General features: G+C 49.9%; 3 protein-coding genes across 5 annotated transcripts; 2 read left to right on the top strand and 1 right to left on the bottom strand.

Moving 5' to 3' along the window:
• The first annotated feature begins 1,732 nt into the window (after positions 1 to 1,732).
• Positions 1,733 to 13,865, top strand: Taf6l (TATA-box binding protein associated factor 6 like). 3 transcript variants are annotated; one of them, XM_052713610.1, is made up of 12 exons: positions 1,733 to 1,846; positions 2,909 to 2,965; positions 4,365 to 4,524; positions 5,134 to 5,220; positions 6,026 to 6,176; positions 6,304 to 6,354; positions 6,861 to 6,955; positions 9,373 to 9,447; positions 9,565 to 9,785; positions 10,080 to 10,212; positions 12,830 to 12,958; positions 13,057 to 13,865. In XM_052713610.1, the coding sequence occupies exons 2-12, from the start codon at positions 2,958 to 2,960 to the stop codon at positions 13,822 to 13,824; spliced, it is 1,878 nt and encodes a 625-aa protein (XP_052569570.1). In that variant the 5' UTR covers positions 1,733 to 1,846; positions 2,909 to 2,957; the 3' UTR covers positions 13,825 to 13,865. The 3 variants fall into 3 exon arrangements, with proteins under 3 accessions (XP_052569570.1, XP_052569571.1, XP_052569572.1); XM_052713611.1 differs by lacking the exon at positions 1,733 to 1,846 and adding an exon at positions 1,978 to 2,048; XM_052713612.1 differs by lacking the exon at positions 1,733 to 1,846 and adding an exon at positions 1,993 to 2,011.
• On the top strand, positions 13,808 to 15,986 carry Tmem179b (transmembrane protein 179B). Its single transcript, XM_052713621.1, has 5 exons — positions 13,808 to 14,018; positions 14,817 to 15,004; positions 15,088 to 15,222; positions 15,358 to 15,436; positions 15,635 to 15,986. The coding sequence occupies exons 1-5, from the start codon at positions 13,923 to 13,925 to the stop codon at positions 15,794 to 15,796; spliced, it is 660 nt and encodes a 219-aa protein (XP_052569581.1). The 5' UTR covers positions 13,808 to 13,922; the 3' UTR covers positions 15,797 to 15,986.
• A 73-nt stretch (positions 15,987 to 16,059) lies between these two features.
• Positions 16,060 to 17,587, bottom strand: Tmem223 (transmembrane protein 223). Its single transcript, XM_052713623.1, has 2 exons — positions 17,279 to 17,587; positions 16,060 to 16,468 (listed from the first exon to the last, which is right to left on the bottom strand). The coding sequence occupies exons 1-2, from the start codon at positions 17,580 to 17,582 to the stop codon at positions 16,176 to 16,178; spliced, it is 597 nt and encodes a 198-aa protein (XP_052569583.1). The 5' UTR covers positions 17,583 to 17,587; the 3' UTR covers positions 16,060 to 16,175.
• Positions 17,588 to 17,615: the final 28 nt, after the last annotated feature.

The raw sequence follows: 17,615 nt of genomic DNA on the forward strand, positions 1-17,615 counted from the left end.
ACTCTGGAGGCAGAAACAGGCCTAGTTTAAGGCCAGCCTGGTTTACACGGTGAATTCTAGAGCAGACAGGTACATAGTAACACCCTGTTTAAAAAAAACCAAACCTCCCCCCAATAAAAACAAAATAATAATAAAGCTGGCTGTAGGGGCTCACAGCTGAAATCCTAGCACCCTTACAGTGAGATGGGAGGTGAGACTGGACACCCAGAAGCTTGGGACCAGTTAGCTTGGACTACATTGCCCAGAAACAACAAGGTAGAAGAGAACCGACTCTGGAAAGTCAACTGACCTCCACATGCATGAAATGGCAGTGAAGATCTGGAAGCACCTGCCAGCTGTTTTGAGAATGGTCTCACTATGTAGTTCCGGTTAACCTCCAATTCCTCCTTTAGCTTAGTCAGGCTTGAAATTTGTAATCTTCCTGCCTCAGCACCCCCATTTCCCCTTTTACTTGGAGTGGGGTGGTATGCTGGATGAAGGTCACTTTTTATCAACTGAGACTTGCCAACAAACCAGGAATGCTGAAACAGATCCATACTTCCTGCATTTGGAGAGGCTTGTGAGGATTGCTGAAGAACAGCTTGGTCTATACAATGAGTTCCTGGCCAGGCAGAAATGTAGGTAAGATCTTTTCCCAAAAGGAAGAGGGTAAAGGGTGGGGGGATTGAAAGAACACACAGGAACTGTCCTAACAGGAGTTTAGGAAAGAGCTGTTAGTGCAGTGCATGAGTTGTAGCCTGTAAGCCTGTAGTATGGACTCTAAGTCTATAGTGTAGAACACGAGTCAGGAGAATGGGGGACGTGGGCCTAAAGAGCAGAGTTCAGAGCTTATCTGAAGTGTTTGGCTCAGCCAGAAATACCTCTTCCTCCTCCTCTTCCTTGTCTTTTTTTTTTTTTTTTTTTTTTTTTTTTTTCTGTCCTGGAACTCATTCTGTAGACCAGGCTGGCCTTGAACTCACAGAGATCCGCTTGCATCTATCGCCCTAGTGCTGGGATTAAGGGCAAGCACGACCATTGCCTGTCTGTACCTTCTTTGGATTTCTTTTTTTTTTTTTGGTTTTTCGAGACAGGGTTTCTCTGTGTAGCTTTGCGCCTCTCCTGGAACTCACTTGGTAGCCCAGGCTGGCCTCGAACTCACAGAAATCCACCTGCCTCTGCCTCCCGAGTGCTGGGATTAAAGGCGTGCGCCACCACTGCCCGGCTTGGATTTCTTTAGAGTCACTGCATACCAGGCTGGCCTCGAACTCACAAAAGTCCTTTGTGAAATGGACAAAATGTATATTTTGCATCTGCCGTCCTAGTGCTGAGATTGAAGGTGTGCACCACCACACCTTGGGCAGAAGTCCCTTCTGTCCAAGGGGAACAGCTCCTGGGAACCCCATCTATTCTTCTGGGAAGGGGAAGTAGCAGCTGCTGTTGGGGGCATTATTGGAGAGATAGGTTGAACAGGAAAGCGAAGTCAGGCACCAAAAGCTTCACTATGATCCAAAAAACTTGTTAGCTCTGGAATAGCAAGCTCAAGGGAGCGAGGACTGTCTCTCTGGAGAATATGTTAATTCAGTCCAGCCAGGGCACACCACCCGCTAGCCAACCAACAAGAGCTGTTGCTTTAAGAAGCGCCACTCACGTGACCAACGACACCTCGGTGCCTTCACCGCTCTTTCACACTGACCAATCCTGAGGTGGGATGCCTATTGGTGGGCGGGAAACTCAGTAGACGGCCACCGATTGGCTCCGCGTATCGAGGGCGGAGCCTGGGCTCCGAGAGAGGGAATTAGCGTGAGCCGGTGAGTGGAAGCAGCCGCCGCCTCCCCGGCAGGCGCCCTCGCAACGCCGGAGTCCGCAGGTGAGCAGGCCCTCCCGGGGCCCAGGGCTTCGCGGCCCGCGGTGGGCTGCTCCCCAGCCTCGGGGCCCGCGGGAGCCCGCCCCCTTCACCGAGCACGTGACACAAGTTCCGTAACCCTTGACCTCCCCACTCCACCCACGCCCTCTCGTTCTGGGATGCAGGAAGGTGGGTCGGAGGATGCGCAACCCAGAGGCCCTTGGAGGTCGGTTCCCACGCCTCCTGGTCGGAGAGACTTGGAACTGAGAATGTGCAGGACAGGAGACTGAGGAGTGGTAGACCCTGGTCACAGACCTGACTTTGTGAGGTCTCACTAGGGGGACAAAAATAGAGAAACTCCCTCCTGGCTTTCCACAAGAATGGGTGCTCCCATTTCACAGATGGGAAAACTGAAGCGTACTCATCCAGTGGTAGTCTAATGGTGGGACTCCAAATCCTTGGCTATGAAGCCAGGCCTAGTTCAAACCCAAGCCGGCTGCTCGTAAATGTAGTATCCCGAGTTAATTTACGACAAGGGTTCGAGTCCCTGCCATCTAATTACTCAGTGATTACTGGTTGGTCATGGACAATCTAGGTAACGTCTCTGAGCTATGACTTTCATGGCTTTGTGAAATGGACAAAATGTATATTATATATCTTGTTAATGAGGGTAGGATGAGGTGATAGAGTGTTGCTAGCTGGAAGCCACAGACATTTATATACTTAGAAAAATAGCTGTGCTGGAGAGATGACTCAGTGGTTAAGAGCACTGGCTGGTCTTCTGGAGGACCCCAGGTTCAATTCCCAGCACCCTCATGGCAGCTCACAACTGTCTGTAACTCCAGCTCAAGGAGATCTGGCACCCTCACCTAGACATACATACAGACAAAACACCAATGAACATAAAAATAAATCTTTAAAGAAAAAGAAAAATAGCAGTTCTAGGCCAGGAGTGCTGGCACACACCTTTAATCCCAGCACTCGGGAGGCAGAGGCAGGCGGATCTCTGTGAGTTCAAGGCCAGCCTGGGCTACAGAGTTCCGGGACTAAACAGAGAGGCTTTTATAACTGTTCTTCTCTTTTCAGCAAGTGTTAATAAGGGTGTGGTATGTGCTGACGCTGCTGGACACTTGGGATGCAAAGGTAAGCATAGAGATTATGGTGGGCAGCTCATGGTCGTCTGGGGACCACATGCTGATTCTCAGCACCCCTTTAAAATGAGTGGGAGTGATGGTAAAAAGCTGGGGGCAGTGAGCTTGTCCCCAACCCTGGGCATGCCAAGAAGGGCGGGTCCCCGGAGCTTGCTGAGGAGCCAGCCTAACCTAATCTGTGGACCCCAGGTTCCAGTGAGAGACCCTGCCTCAAAAGCACAGTAGACGCCGGGCGGCGGTGGTGGTGGTAATCCCAGCACTCGGGAGGCAGAGGCAGGCGGATCTCTGTGAGTTCGAGGCCAGCCTGGTCTACAGAGCGAGATCCAGGACAGGCCCAAAGCTACACAGAGAAACCCTGTCTCAAAAAAACAAAAAAACAAACAAACAAACAAACAAAAAGCACAGTAGTCAGCTCCTCAGGAGGAGTGACGCCCAAGGTTGTCTTCTGGTATGAACTACTGTTTGAACCTAAGGCTCACACGTGTTAGGAAAACTCTCTTTACGACTGAGTTCTATATCTTCAGCCTTTTTTTTTTATTATTTCATTTATTTAATTATTTTTAATTTTAATTTTTTTTCTTGAGACAGGGTTTCTATGTGAACTTGGCCGTCCTAGAATTTGCTCTGTAGACCAGGCTGGCCTCAAACTCAGATCCACCTGCCTCTGCCTCCTGAATGCTGGAATTAAAGGTGTGTGCCATCACTTCAGCTCCAGCCTTCTTTTTACATTTTAGTTTGAGATAGTCTGAGTTGTTAGGGTAGCCTTGAATTCACTTCATAGTCCAGGTGGGCTTTGAACCATCCATGCTCCTGCCTCAGAACTGCTTTAAAGACAAATGACAGGGACATTTACACGATCTGGGAAGAGCTCCCTGAGCAGGTGACATTTGAACAGTGATCTGAAGGGGAGTAGATGATTGGTCACTGAGTCAGAGAGATTTGGGGAGGAGAGCAAGGAAGGGGGAGTGTCACACAGAAGAAACAGAGTGGACTGCGGTCCTGAAATACGGAATGGAAGGTGGCCATGGGTAGACACGCAGAACACAAGGGGAGAAGCAGACACACGGCATGTGCATAGCCTTTCCAGCTTGGGCCAGTTTTGTTCCGTTTTCCAAAAGCAACAGGGGACCCCTGGGAGGAGGGTGGTGGGGTTATATGGGTTGCCCATTGGTTTTAGAGATAAAGAATCGTGAATCCTTGCTGGAGTCCTGGGAGCAGGCCTGGGTGGGTCACCTTGGCATGGGCTTTGTTGAGCCTCTAAGCTCCCTGTTTGTGGATTGTAGAGCAAGAGGAGCAGGTGCGATTGAAAGGGTGTCGCTTGACCGGTGCTTGGGGGAAACTTAGAGATACTAGACAGCTTTTTCAACCCTTCCTTGTGTTTCCACTCTCAGCTCCACTGGGGCCATGTCAGAGAGAGAAGAGCGGAGGTTTGTGGAGATCCCTCGGGAGTCAGTTCGGCTCATGGCAGAGAGCACAGGGCTGGAGCTGAGTGATGAGGTGGCTGCTCTGCTCGCTGAAGATGTATGCTACCGTCTCAGAGAGGCCACCCAGGTATGCTGCTCTTGGTTCTCCTTACCCTGCTCCCTTTGTTCTTCCTGTTACCTCCTTGCACGCTGACTTGTTCAACAAACGTATGTTGGGTACCTTGTGCTTTGAGGGTAGGAGACAGTCTAGGCCTTTTAAAGAGGCCTTTTCTAAGCCAGGCAGTGGCGGCGCACGCCTTTAATCTCAGCACTCGGGAGGCAGAGGCGGGTGGATCTCTGAGTTCAAGGCCAGATCTACAGCTAGTTCCTGGACAGCTCTGGCTACACAAGAGAAACCTTGTCTTGAAAAAACAAAAGAAACCAAAACAAAAGAGAGTCCCTTTCTAGTCAGATGTCTGGAAACGAAAACACTAGCTGAGCACTTTCTTACGGCACTTCTTTACAGTGTTCTGCTGCCTGGGCAGAATGGATGGATGGTGATACTCCACACAAGAGACTGAGGCACACAGCTGGGGGCATGACATTCAAAAGTTTTACCGAGGCTGAGCTGGAAATGCAGGCTTTCTGATTGCTGGCATGGGGTCCTCTTTGTCCGCTCAGTCTAAGCCATTTCCTTTGGGGGTTCCCACACCTGCTCCCTGCTTCCTAACTCCGCCTTCTATCCCTCCCCTCACAGAATAGTTCTCAGTTCATGAAACACACCAGACGGAGGAAGCTGACTGTAGAGGACTTCAACAGGGCTCTCAGGTGGAGCAGTGTAGAGGTAAGTGGAGTGTGGCCACAGAGGGCTCAGGTGGCATGGGGCCACCTTACCTGTTCCGATCAGGGCTGGCAGTGTGCTGCAGCATGAGACACACACACACACAGCGCAGCAGGTCAGGCGCTGGGCCCATACCAAAGGAATATGAGTGTTTTTGAGGCAGAATCTCACTATGTATAGTGGGCTGACACCCAGTTCCAATTAAGAACATTTTAAGGGGCTGGAGAGATGACTTATAGGTTAAGAGTACTGACTGGTCTTCCAGAGGTCCTGAGTTCAATTCCCAGCAACCACATGGTGGCTCACAACCATCTGTAATGAGATCTGGTGCCCTCTTCTGACCTGCAGGCATACATGCAGGCAGAACACTGTATACATAATAAATAAATAAACCTTAAAAAAAAAAAAAAAATTTAAATATAAAATACAACATGAAGCCGGGCGGTGGTGGCGCACACCTTTAATCCCAGCACTCGGGAGGCAGAGGCAGGCAGATCTTTGTGAGTTCGAGGCCAGCCTGGTCTATAGAGCGAGATCCAGGAAAGGCACAAAGCTACACAGAGAAACCCTGTCTCGAAAAACCAAAAAAAAAAAAAAAAAAAATACAACATGAAGGATGGTAAGAAACTACAGAACCTTTGTTCAGGAGCTGTGATAGACAAAAATAAGGGAACCATATTATAGTGCCTTTCTTTACCATGTTCTGACATCATTCTGGATGCTTCAGCTTTTGTTAATTTATTTGCTTTTTTATTGTTGTTGTTGTTATTATGTCCAGTCATCCTGCTTGCTAATCCTTCCTCCTCAGGCTGTGTGTGGCTACGGATCCCAGGAGGCACTGCCCTTGCGCCCCGCAAGGGAGGGCGAGCTCTACTTTCCAGAGGACCGAGAAGTGAACCTGGTGGAGCTGGCACTGGCCACCAACATCCCCAAGGGCTGTGCCGAGACGGCTGTCAGAGGTGGCTGCTCGGGTCCTTCTCGGTGTGGGACGGGAACTGGGGTCTGAGTGGTGCTGACGGGCCAACTTTTAGGAAATTTGAAGGGGCGAAATCCCAACTGACATCCATCTCTTTCCCTTGATTTTAGTTCATGTCTCCTATCTGGATGGCAAAGGAAACCTGGCACCTCAAGGATCAGGTAAGTAAATGTCAGTGTGGAAAACGGCTGTCTGGAAGAGTGAGGGCCTCTGTGCCTTTGGGTCTTCATCTGCCAAGCATTTACAGATGCCTGCTGAGTTCTAAAGGAACACATGCCTTTGTCCAGAGGCTTATGGTCAGAGGTGGAACCCAGACCCGTTACCATTCATAATGTATGTTGGAGGCCAAGACAGAAGTATGTGCTGTAATCTGAGGTCCCCAAGAAGTACTTCCGGGGTATGCTGGGCAGAGTTTCAGAGAGCCTGAGTCTTGTCCAATGGGAGCTTGAGAACTGAGCAGCAGTCTGTGGCAGGGGTGGGTGGGAGTAGAGAGAGCAGAGACGTGCGGAGCCTGCCTGATGAGAGTGCAGTTGGAGCAGCTTGGCCGTCATGTCCTGCTCGATCCAGTTCCTGTGGGTGGGTGTGGTGGTTGGAGGGTGGCAGGCTGAGGGAGCCTTGAGAAGGCTATTGCTCCATCTGTGACCACTTCCTTCCTGTCTTCTCACAGTGCCCAGTGCGGTGTCTTCACTGACAGATGACCTTCTCAAATATTACCAGCAAGTGACACGGGCTGTCCTGGGGGATGATCCACAGCTGATGAAGGTGAAACAGAGAGCTGACTGGGCACGAAGTCCAAGTTTCAAATCGTGTGGAATATTTCCCGTTGTCTAGTTCTTGCCCTCTGTAGATGAACTAGTTACTGTGGTGGAACCCATTCTCTAGTGGGGTGTGTGTGTGTGTGTGTGTGCGCGCGCGCGCGCGTGTGCGTGCGCGTGCCCCATGCGTGCTCTCTGAGTGGCCCCCTACTATCCCAGTCCTGACCCCTTTATGCTCTAGTAGAAATCCTTGTTAAATGGGCAATGGGCAACACAGAAGGAACTTCTGATGATGGTGTTCTCATACCTTCATTCGGAAGTCCCATTTTTTGAGGTGTCTATTGATCTGGAGCCAAATGAGGCATTTATTTTATTTTATTTATTTATTTATTTGTGTGTCTGTGTTTTTTTTTTTGTTGTTGTTGTTTTTTGTTTTGTTTTTGGAGACAGGGTTTCTCTGTGTAGCCCTGGCAGTCCTGGAACTCACTCTGTAGACCAGGCTGGCCTCAAACTCACAGAGATCTACCTGCCTCTGCCTCCTGAGTGCTTGGGATTAAAGATATGAGCCCCCATGCCCATCGAGGCATTTGTTTGTCTGGACTTGGTAAGGAAAGGAGAAGTAGATGTCCAGGTCGGGTGCCCCCAGGTGCCCAGCCAGGCCTGCTCTGCAGACATAGTTCCTGGGCTGGTTCCCGCTCCTATTGCTTTAGCCTCTGGACACCACCTGAAGTCTTTCCTCTCCTGTCCACAATCAGACGAGGCTGTGGTTTGCCCAGCCATGTGACTTTTCTGTATGACAATTGAGATCCCCCACTTTCCCATATCTGGCTGCTATTTCACTTAAAAACTAGGAACATTGCCAGCATATGACATTGTTCTCAAAACTTGACTGCTAGGCTGCTCATGCATTAGTTAGCATGTTCAAAGGCCTGGATTGAAAGTCCCAACACTGTAAAACAAATAACACAGAAGCAGTTGTGGTGGTGTGGGCCTGTAATCTCAGCCCTGGTAGGAAGATTGCAAGTTTGAGGCCGGGCTGTGGGCTACTTTATAAGACCCCCTCTCACTCAGCAGAGAACAAAAGGAAATAAAAACTTAGCTCTTGCTTTGCTTCTTAGTCACCTATCGGTGGCAGCTGTGTGCCTGGGAGCTAAGCCTCTTTGCAATTTCAGATCTTTATCTAGAGGGTTTGGCAGGTCCAGGTCGTAGCAGTTTATGGATGAGGTGGTTTTCTTTGTTTGTTTGACATATATATATATATATATATATATATATATACACACACATATATTTTTTTTTTTTTTTTTTTTTTTTGGTTTTTCGAGACAGGGTTTCTCTGTGTAGTGCTGCGCCTTTCCTGGAACTCACTCTGTAGTCCAGGCTGGCCTCAAACTCACAGAGATCCGCCTGGCTCTGCCTCCCCAGTGCTGGGATTAAAGGCGTGCGCCACCACCGCCCGGCTTATATATTTTTGAGACAGGGTCTCTCCATGTAGCCCTGGTTGGTCTGGAACTCTCTATGTAGACTCAGCTGACCATGAACTCAGATATCTGCCTTCCTACTTCCCCAGAGCTCTAGGATTAAAAGTGTGAACCGCCATGCCAAGCTTTTTGCTTTTTGTTTGATTGTCTGTTTTGAGACAGGGTTTCTTTGTGTAGCCTTGGTTGTCCTAGAACTAGCTCTAGAGACCAGACTGGCCTAGAACTCAGAGATCCTCCTGCCTCTGCCTCTAGTGCTATGATTAAAGGTGTGCTCCACTACTCAGTTGCTTTTTAATTTTTTAAAGAATTATTTTATTTTAATTTCTATATTTATTTTGGGTTTTTCAAGACAGGGTTTCTCTGTGTAGTCTTGGCTGTTCTGGAACTCCCTCTGTAGACCAGACTGGCTTCGAACTCAAAGAGATCCGCCTGCCTCTGCCTTCTGAGTGCTGGGACTAAAGGCGTGCACTACCACTGCCTGGCTGAATTACTTATTTCTTATTTTATGTGTCTAGTATTTTGCCTGCATGCACTTAAGTAAGTGGGTCATTTTTGTTTAGTGCCCATGGAGGTCGGAAAAGGGCGTGTATCCCTTAGAACTGGACAGTTGTAAGCTGTTATGTGGTGCTGGGAACTGAACTCTGGTCCTCTGCAAGAACAGCAAGTGCTCTTAACTACTTAGCCATCTCTCCACCCTGACTTAAGGTTTTTACTGTAATAAATGTCTTCTGCTGGCTGGGTGGTGGTGGCACACACCTTTAATCCCAGCACTCAGGAGGCAGAGGCAGGCGGATCTCTGTGATTTAGAGGCTAGTGGGTTTCTGTAGGTTGAAACTGATGGGATTTCTGCATCGGGGCATGGACCTTTAACATCATAACACATGGGTGCAGTGCTAACCCCCCTCCAGGATGGTGACTCTTTTCATAAAGACGTTCCTTTCAGGTCGCCCTCCAGGACCTGCAGACAAACTCCAAGATCGCGGCACTCCTGCCTTACTTTGTTTATGTGGTCAGTGGGGTAAGTGACCAACTTTGAGTGAGGGTGACCCCACAGTGTTCAGGGCTCCTAGCAGATGCTGTCAGAGTGGCAGGCCCTGTCTCTCTGTCTCCCTAAGCAGCCCACATTTACCAACAGGTAAAATCTGTAAGCCACGACCTGGAGCAGCTGCACCGACTCCTGCAGGTGGCACGGAGCTTGATGCGGAACCCACACCTCTGCTTGGGGCCCTATGTCCGATCCCTGGTGGGCAGTGTGCTCTACTGTGTCTTGGAGCCGCTGGCCGCCTCCATCAACCCTTTGAATGACCACTGGACTCTTCGGGATGGGGCTGCTCTTCTCCTCAGCCACATCTTCTGGTAGCCGCTGGGCTCGAGCTGCACAGAGTGTGGGATAGCTTACACAGTCAGCCGGGTTGTGGTAGGGAACTCTCTGAAGCCTCTGGCTTTGAGATTGAATGTTGAGTGTGGAACCCTTCCTTAGCGCTCCCTAGCTGGCGTGTCGTGGTACAATTACAAATATACCAAGATACTAGTCTTTTTGTCCCTTGGATTCTGGGCCAGTCAAATCTGGCAGCCTGTCCCAGAGTGCCTTACAAATGCTCGGCTCTGTGTGCAGTACCTTATTCCCTTTCCTACCTGTTGCTTCCACAGGACTCACGGGGACCTTGTAAGTGGCCTCTATCAACAGATTCTGCTCTCCCTGCAGAAGGTCCTGACAGACCCTGTTCGGCCTCTCTGTTCTCACTATGGGGCTGTGGTAGGGCTGCATGCTGTAGGCTGGAAGGTGAGGACCCTGGCTTTTCTCACAGATCTTTTGAGAGTTGCCATGTGTGTTGGAAAAATAGCATTCATGTATATTTTATTATAAAAGTGGTGTGTGTTTGATGCGGCCAGGTTTATTGTATGCCATGTTGGTCTATATGTAAATGTGTCATCCCTTTAGAACTCCTGCTTGGAGGTCTTTATAGTATGAATTCTTGCCCATTCCATAACACCGTCTTAGGAACTACCCTCAATTTCTTTGTTTCTCCCCTTTTTTCTTTGGGTTTTTTGTTTGACACAGTGCTTGTTTTGTAGTCCATACTGGCCTTCAATTTGTGATCCTCCTGCCTCAGGCACCATACTCGGCTTCAGTTTTGTGTTTTGGTTTTTTTTTAATTGCATGTTTTATAGTGAGCAGAAGTTTGGCATCCATAGAAATCACCAGACGACTATGTGCCTAAATTCTGTTATACGACTGTTCACTGAGTCACTCTTTGATACTTGGAATCATGCTCTTTGTTTCATTTTGAATTTGTATTATTTTTAAGTTCTAGAGAAATATCAAGTAATATCTCCTTTTTTTAACGTCCTCACAATCTTTTAGGGTGCTTTCACAACTGCCCTAAGGTACCAACACACTTTAATCTGCAGTGCTGGCTGTCAGACCCTGGGTCTTGTTCAGACTTGGTCGGTGCTGCCCCACCTCTCACCCCGCCCCGTTTGTTATATTTCTTCCCAGATTCTTGCTGTAATGCTGCTGTAGTGTCTTCCCGGGGGTTGTTCCTTGTTGGTATGTGTGTGTTTTAAGCTCAAGGACAATTTTATTAGAGTTTAAAAGGAAAATATCCCAGAGCAGGCAGGCTGTAAGTGTCAGAAGCTGCCCAGTTCTCTCTTTTAACTCTACCTGGGTTCAGGGTCACCAGGCTTGTACAGCAAGTGCCCTTACACAATGAACCATCCTGCTGGGCCCTCAATGCTTTTTTGTTTATTATTATTATTGTTGTTATTGGCTGTGAACCCAGGTCCTCTGAAAGAGCAACCAGTTCTTTTAATCGTTGAACTATCTCCCCGGCCCCTTCTTACTGTTTTTTCTAAACAGGGTTTCCCTGGCAGCCCTGGAACTTGCTCTGTGGACCAGGCTAGCCTCATGGACTCAGAGATCCAACTGCTTTTTCTGCCCTCCCCCACTCCAACCGCCTAGGCATGAGCTGTTTTTGTTTAAAACTGGGACTTAGCCGGGCGGTGGTGGCGCACGCCTTTAATCCCAGCACTCAGGAGGCAGAGCCAGGCGGATCTCTGTGAGTTCGAGGCCAGCCTGGTCTCCAAAGCGAGTTCCAGGAAAGGCGCAAAGCTACACAGAGAAACCCTGTCTCGAAAAACCAAAAAAAAACAAAAAACAAAAACAAAAACTGGGACTTAAAGTGAAGCCCAGGCTGGCCTCAAACTTGGAATTAGACTTGTGAATGCTAGGGTTACAGACCTGCACCTCAAAATCTTGCTGATTTATGTTTGAGATCACTTTTCTGAGTGTATATTGATTTCTGTAAATTTAAGAAGTATGTTTTAGTGTCTTTTGTAATTACAGTTATTTAAAATGTAATCCCTATTTCTTTGTGTCAGTAACATTTTCCCTAGGAATTTGACAAGTGGTCAGCATTTTCAAATGTTCATGCTCTGTGGATGAGTGATCCAAGTCTAACTTACATGTCAGAGCCCACTGAAATATCATAGTTTTTGTTTAGTCTTAATTGCCCCCCCCCAAACTACTCAATTTAAAACTGCACAATCGGCCGGGCCGTGGTGGCGCACGCCTTTAATCCCAGCACTCGGGAGGCAGAGCCAGGCGGATCTCTGTGAGTTCGAGGCCAGCCTGGACTACAGAGTGAGTTCCAGGAAAGGTGCAGCACTATACAGAGAAACCCTGTCTCGAAAAACCAAAAAAAAAAAAAAAAAACAAACAAAAAACAAAAAACTGCACAATCAAGTCGGGCGGTGGTGGCACATGCCTTTAATCCTAGCACTCTGGATGCAGAGCCAGGTGGATCTCTGAGTTCAAGGCCAGCCTGGTCTACAGAGTGAGATCCAGGACAGGCACCAAAACTATACAGAGAAACCCTGTCTCGGAAAAAAAAAAACAAAAACCTGCACAGTTAAAGCCATGTGTGGTAGTACACTGCCTATAATCCCAGAACTTGGGAAGCTAAAGAAAGGGAATTCTCAGGAATTCAAGACCCAGTCTGGGCTCCCAGCAAAGTCATTTCAACAAGGTTTCTTGATTGTTTTTGTGTGTGTGGTCTGAACTCAGCTCCTGTTTCTCATTAACAATACTTTCCTGCTGATTGTATTCACAAACAGTCTACAAGCAGTTTTTATGTTGTAATGATTTAATTATGTCTTATTAGCCCACTGTTTAAGTGCCAGAAATGGGTCTTTTTATATTGCCTGTGTTTGTTTTTATGCCTCATGCCTACCAAAAGCTTGCACATATAGTAGATCTCAGAGAAACGTTGGATACCTCAATGAGGAAATTGAGGACTAGGCCCCGACAACAATCCGCCGATTGGGTCTTTTGTGGGAAAGGGTACTCAAGAGGGCGTATGAACCGAGGTTGCTTACTGCATTCCTTTTTTCCCTTCTAGGCAGTAGAACGAGTCCTGTACCCACATCTGCCCACTTACTGGACAAACTTGCAGGCGGTGCTGGATGACTATTCGGTATCTAATGCCCAGGTTAAAGCGGATGGGCACAAAGTCTATGGAGCTATTCTGGTGAGTGGACAGCCCCAGCTTCCCCTTATTTCAGGAGCTCAGCAGGTTTACTTTGAGGTGCCTGTTGGCCCAGGTTCCTTCTAGCTCTTTGTGTACAGGTGGCCGTAGAGCGACTGCTGAAGATGAAAGCCCAGGCAGCAGAGCCCAACCGCTGTGGTCTTGGCGGGAGAGGGTGCCATCGTGCCGAGGACCTGCCTTGGGACAGCCTTCTCCTGCAAGAGTCTCCTCCGGGGGGCGGTGCCGAAGCCGGCTTTGGGTCTGGTCTCTCCCTGCCGCCAGGAGGCGCCCGGCCAGAGGACCCTTCTTCCTTGACCCTGGCAGACATCTACCGAGAGTTGTACGCCTTCTTCGGTGACAGCCTGGCCACTCGCTTCGGCACTGGCCAGCCCGCGCCCACGACCCCGCGACCACCCGGAGACAAGAAGGAGCCAGTGGCCGCCCCAGACTCGGTGCGGAAAATGCCGCAGCTGACTGCTAGCGCCGTGGTGAGCCCGCAGGGGGACGAGAGCCCGCTCGGCGGGGGCCCCGCGGCCGCCGCCGCCGCCGCCGCCTCCGAGAGCAGGCCGCTGCCGCGCGTGCACCGGGCGCGGGGCGCTCCTCGTCAGCAGGGTCCTGGCGCGGGAATGCGAGACGTCTTCCAGAAGAGCCGCTTTGCGCCCCGCGGTGCCCCTCACTTCCGTTTTATCATCGCCGGGCGTCAGGCCGGGCGGCGCTGCCGCGGGCGCCTCTTCCAGACTGCTTTTCCCGCGCCCTATGGACCCAGCCCAGCGTCCCGCTACGTGCAGAAGTTGCCCATGATCGGCCGCACCGGCCGCCCGGCTCGCCGCTGGGCGCTCTCGGACTATTCCCTGTACTTGCCACTGTGAGGCCGTCGGCCCTCCAAGAATAAACCCGCACTAGGAAGTGACGTGTCTGTGCTCGTGGGCGGGGCTTGGGCGGTTGGCTTCCTGGTGGCCTGGGCGCCATGGCGCTGCGCTGGTTGCAGCGAGTTGAGCTCGCGCTGTTTGCTGCCTCCTTCCTGTGTGGGGCCGTGGCGGCCGCGGCACTGACTAGGACCCAGGTGCGGCTGCGGGGCGGGCTAGTCCTGGGGTCGAGCGTCGGGGACTGGCCGCGGTAGCTCCATCGGGCCTAGGGACTGAGAAGTCGGTCCCAAAGTTGTTTCCTTGCTAAAGGAGCTAGACAGGCAGAGTGTCATCCAGCCGGTTATTAAGCTTACTTGGGTGCTGAGACACACAGGCCCAGTCTTTGCATCCATCTAATAGGAACATTTGTGCCCCCAAAACCCCCAAAACGTAGTGTGGTGGAGGTGATCAAGGTCCCGCATGATTGTAATGCGGTGTGTGTGAAATAAGGAAACGAATACACCTACGTACATTTAAGGTTTACTACTGCTGGGCAGTCTTGGTAAGAGCACTTTGAGTCACTATAGGAGTGTACAACACTCTTTTACAGACTACGAGAGCTGCTGGTTAAAGGGCACACAAAGTCAGGGTTTACTCTGCTCACAGGGAAATGTGAAGCTTGTTATTTCTCTTGGGGTCCGTCTCCCCCTCCCACCCCCCAGGGTTTCTGTGTAGTTTTGGCACTCCCTCTGTAGGCCAGGCTACAGGACTAACAGGTCCACCTGCCTCTGCCTCCTGGGTGCTGAGGTCAAAGGAGTGCACCACCACTGCTGTGCTTCTCCTGAGTTCTTTATATTACAACCCACTGAATTTTCTGACCCCTCTGGGCCCTGCAGACTTGGCTCCCAGCAGATCCACATCAGTCTCTCCTAATTTGGGAACTAGCCCTAACATTTGGCAGTAACCTGCATCTCAGGGCACTGAACCACCAAGGACTTAACAGCTTCTCTCCACAGGGCTCCTTCGGTGGTAGCTGTCCCTTGTATGGTGTGGCTGCCCTCAATGGCTCCTCTCTGGTCTTGTCAAGTCCCTCAGCCTCTTCCCTCTGCTACTTTGTAGCTGGGGCTTCCGGCCTCTTGGCCCTCTACTGCCTTCTGCTGCTCCTCTTCTGGGTCTACAGCAGCTGCATCGAGGACTCTCACAGGTGATTGATTGCCCTGCTGAGGACAAGGGACCAAGGTGAGATGAGTCCCATCTAAGCCACAAAGCTTGTTTTCTCTCCCTCAGAGGTTCTATAGGGCTCCGAATTGCTTTGGCCATCTCAGCTATAGCCATCTTCCTGGTCTTAGTGTCTGCCTGTATACTTCGATTTGGCACCAATTCTCTCTGCAATTCCATCATCTCCTTGAACCATACAATTAGGTAATGGGAGAGGGAGGGAAGCCTGGCAGGGATTATCTCCCTCTGTAGGGAACAAGTCATTTAAGTCCCCATCTTTATCCCCATAAGTGTGCTTAGAGCATGTCCCCTTTCTCACAACTCTCTTTAATCTCACAGCTGCTCTGAAGCCCAGAAAATCTCATGGACACCCCCTGGAACTGCTGTGCAGTTTTACTCCAATCTACAAAACGCTGAAGTGAGACAAAGGGTTATACTAAGATTAAATATCTGTAGCTTAAGAGTGTTCACCATGTAATGTATGCTTGCCTGTAATTCAGTCAAAAGCTCAAAGTAGCCATGGGCTTGTTACCTGATTCTGAATAGAGAGGGTATTGTGTGGGTAGGACTGGATTGGAGATGGCTTCCTTCCTCACACTCCTGTTTTCTCTCACAGACCTCCTCTTGGGTGAATCTGGTATTGTGGTGTCTGGTCTTGATGCTCCAGGTCATGCAGTGCAAGTCTGAAGCCGCCCCATACCGGCCTCAGGAGAGGGGTGACCCAGAGTGGAGCTCTGAGACCGATGCTCTTGTTGGGCAACGCCTGTCTCACACCTGAAGAATACTTGAGTGCTTTCTGAAGCCAGAACCTCCATGCCCAAGTGCTTTTAATCTTGCCTCACTCAATGCAGCCCTGTTTATGCTGAGAATCAGTTTTCCCTCCAGGAGGGAAACATTAGAATAGGCCCCCTCTGCCTTTTCACCTTAACATTTTTTTTTGTACCAAAATAATATATTGCTTTTCTTCATCATGGTATAGAGTTCTTGATGTTAAAGCAAATAGATGGGAGAGAAGACAGAATGATGGCTGAAGTGCATCCGGCCCTTTAGAACACAGATTTATTGGCTATTAGTGAATCCTGGGGGCCTTTTCATTGCTCTAGGTTGTCTCTTCATCCTTAGGGTTTGCATCCTCATCTGAGAGGGCAAGTCACATTTCACAGGCTCCGATAGGCACCCACAGTGTTGTCAAAGAGTTGAGTGTTGGGGAAATGTCCAGCTTTGTCCAAAAGGAAATAAAAGCGTCGGCCTTTGATCTTCAGAGGCAACATGGCAGGAACTTCAGCTCTGTGGGCCATGCAGGAAACCTGGTTCAAAGGAACTGTGAAATGGGTTCCCAAGCCAAAGGGGGCATAAGTGGTAAGCGTCACCTGCTGCCCTCCTGCAAGGAGCATGACTGAACGCACAGATCGGAGAGAGTAGAGAAGACCAGCACCAAGGACCAAGGCTCCTGCAGAAGCAAAGTGGGGTAAAGGGTTATGCAGACAGACCTCCTTTAGAGCAGAGTCACATTACTGTAATGGCAGTAACAGTTTTGAGCACTTAAAGAATTTTGTGTTCCTAACTCTAAACCCATCACTTTAAAACAAAAAGGGGGGGGGGGTAATTGGTGGTGGTGCACACCTTTAATCTGAGCACTCGGAAGGCAGAGACAGGAGGAGCTATAAGTTCCAAGGCAGCCAAAGCTACACAGAGAAACCCTGTCTTGAAAAAAGAAAAAAAGAAAAAAAAAGACAGGGTCTTTTAATCCATGCTGGCCACAGCTTGCTATAGGTTCAATAACCTTGAACTTGTGGTCTTTTAATCCATGCTGGCCACAGCTTGCTATAGGTTCAATAACCTTGAACTTGTGAATTTGTGATCTTCCTGCCTCCACTGTATAAATGCTAATATTACATCTGGGTGCCGCCATGTACCGTTTATGCAGTGTTAGGGGCTGAACCCAACGCTGCATGCTACTTAGGCAAGCACTCTACAAACTGAGCCATACCGACATTTTTTATAGATGGCCAGCTCCGTTGTTAAAGTGGGCCTGTGGCTTCAGTAGCCTGTTCATGGCCAGAGTGAAGGGCAGATCTTGGCCTATTGTGTGCGAGGAGGGAGTAGGGAGTTGGGGAGCAAGGCATTCAGTGACTTAGCTGCCATCACACCTATACCGGGTATCCCACTTACATTTCTGCTCATCCAAGAGGATTGGGAACCCTTCTTCATTGAGTTTTGTGCTCACAGCCCCATGGCAACCTGGAGCCCATGCCCTTACCCATTGTGCCGCAACCAACAGCTAGCCCGTAGCGCCAGAGTGCCGAGCGCAGGTCCGTGTAGCCCCGTTTTGGAGCCTCCGCAGGAACCCGGATCAGAGGTCGGGACAAGGCTGCAATAGCCAGGGAGGTCCAGAAGATGCCCTGGCCGGCGCAAAACAGTCCAAGGATGGCAAAGAAGCGGCCCCGTTCATGCTGGAAAAGCAGCACATCCTGTGGGACCCCATTTTGCAAAGGCCGGTACACAGGGTGGGACCGCAGTACAGACAACAGCCCGCTGACCCGCCGCCGCCAGGGCGCCGCCATGGCGGAACACTTCCGTCTGCGGGGCGGGACTTC

The sequence above is a fragment of the Peromyscus californicus genome, unplaced genomic scaffold, assembly GCF_007827085.1.
Source record: "Peromyscus californicus insignis strain IS unplaced genomic scaffold, ASM782708v3 Scaffold_4__1_contigs__length_199733344, whole genome shotgun sequence".
NCBI classification, from domain to species: Eukaryota; Metazoa; Chordata; class Mammalia; order Rodentia; family Cricetidae; genus Peromyscus; species Peromyscus californicus.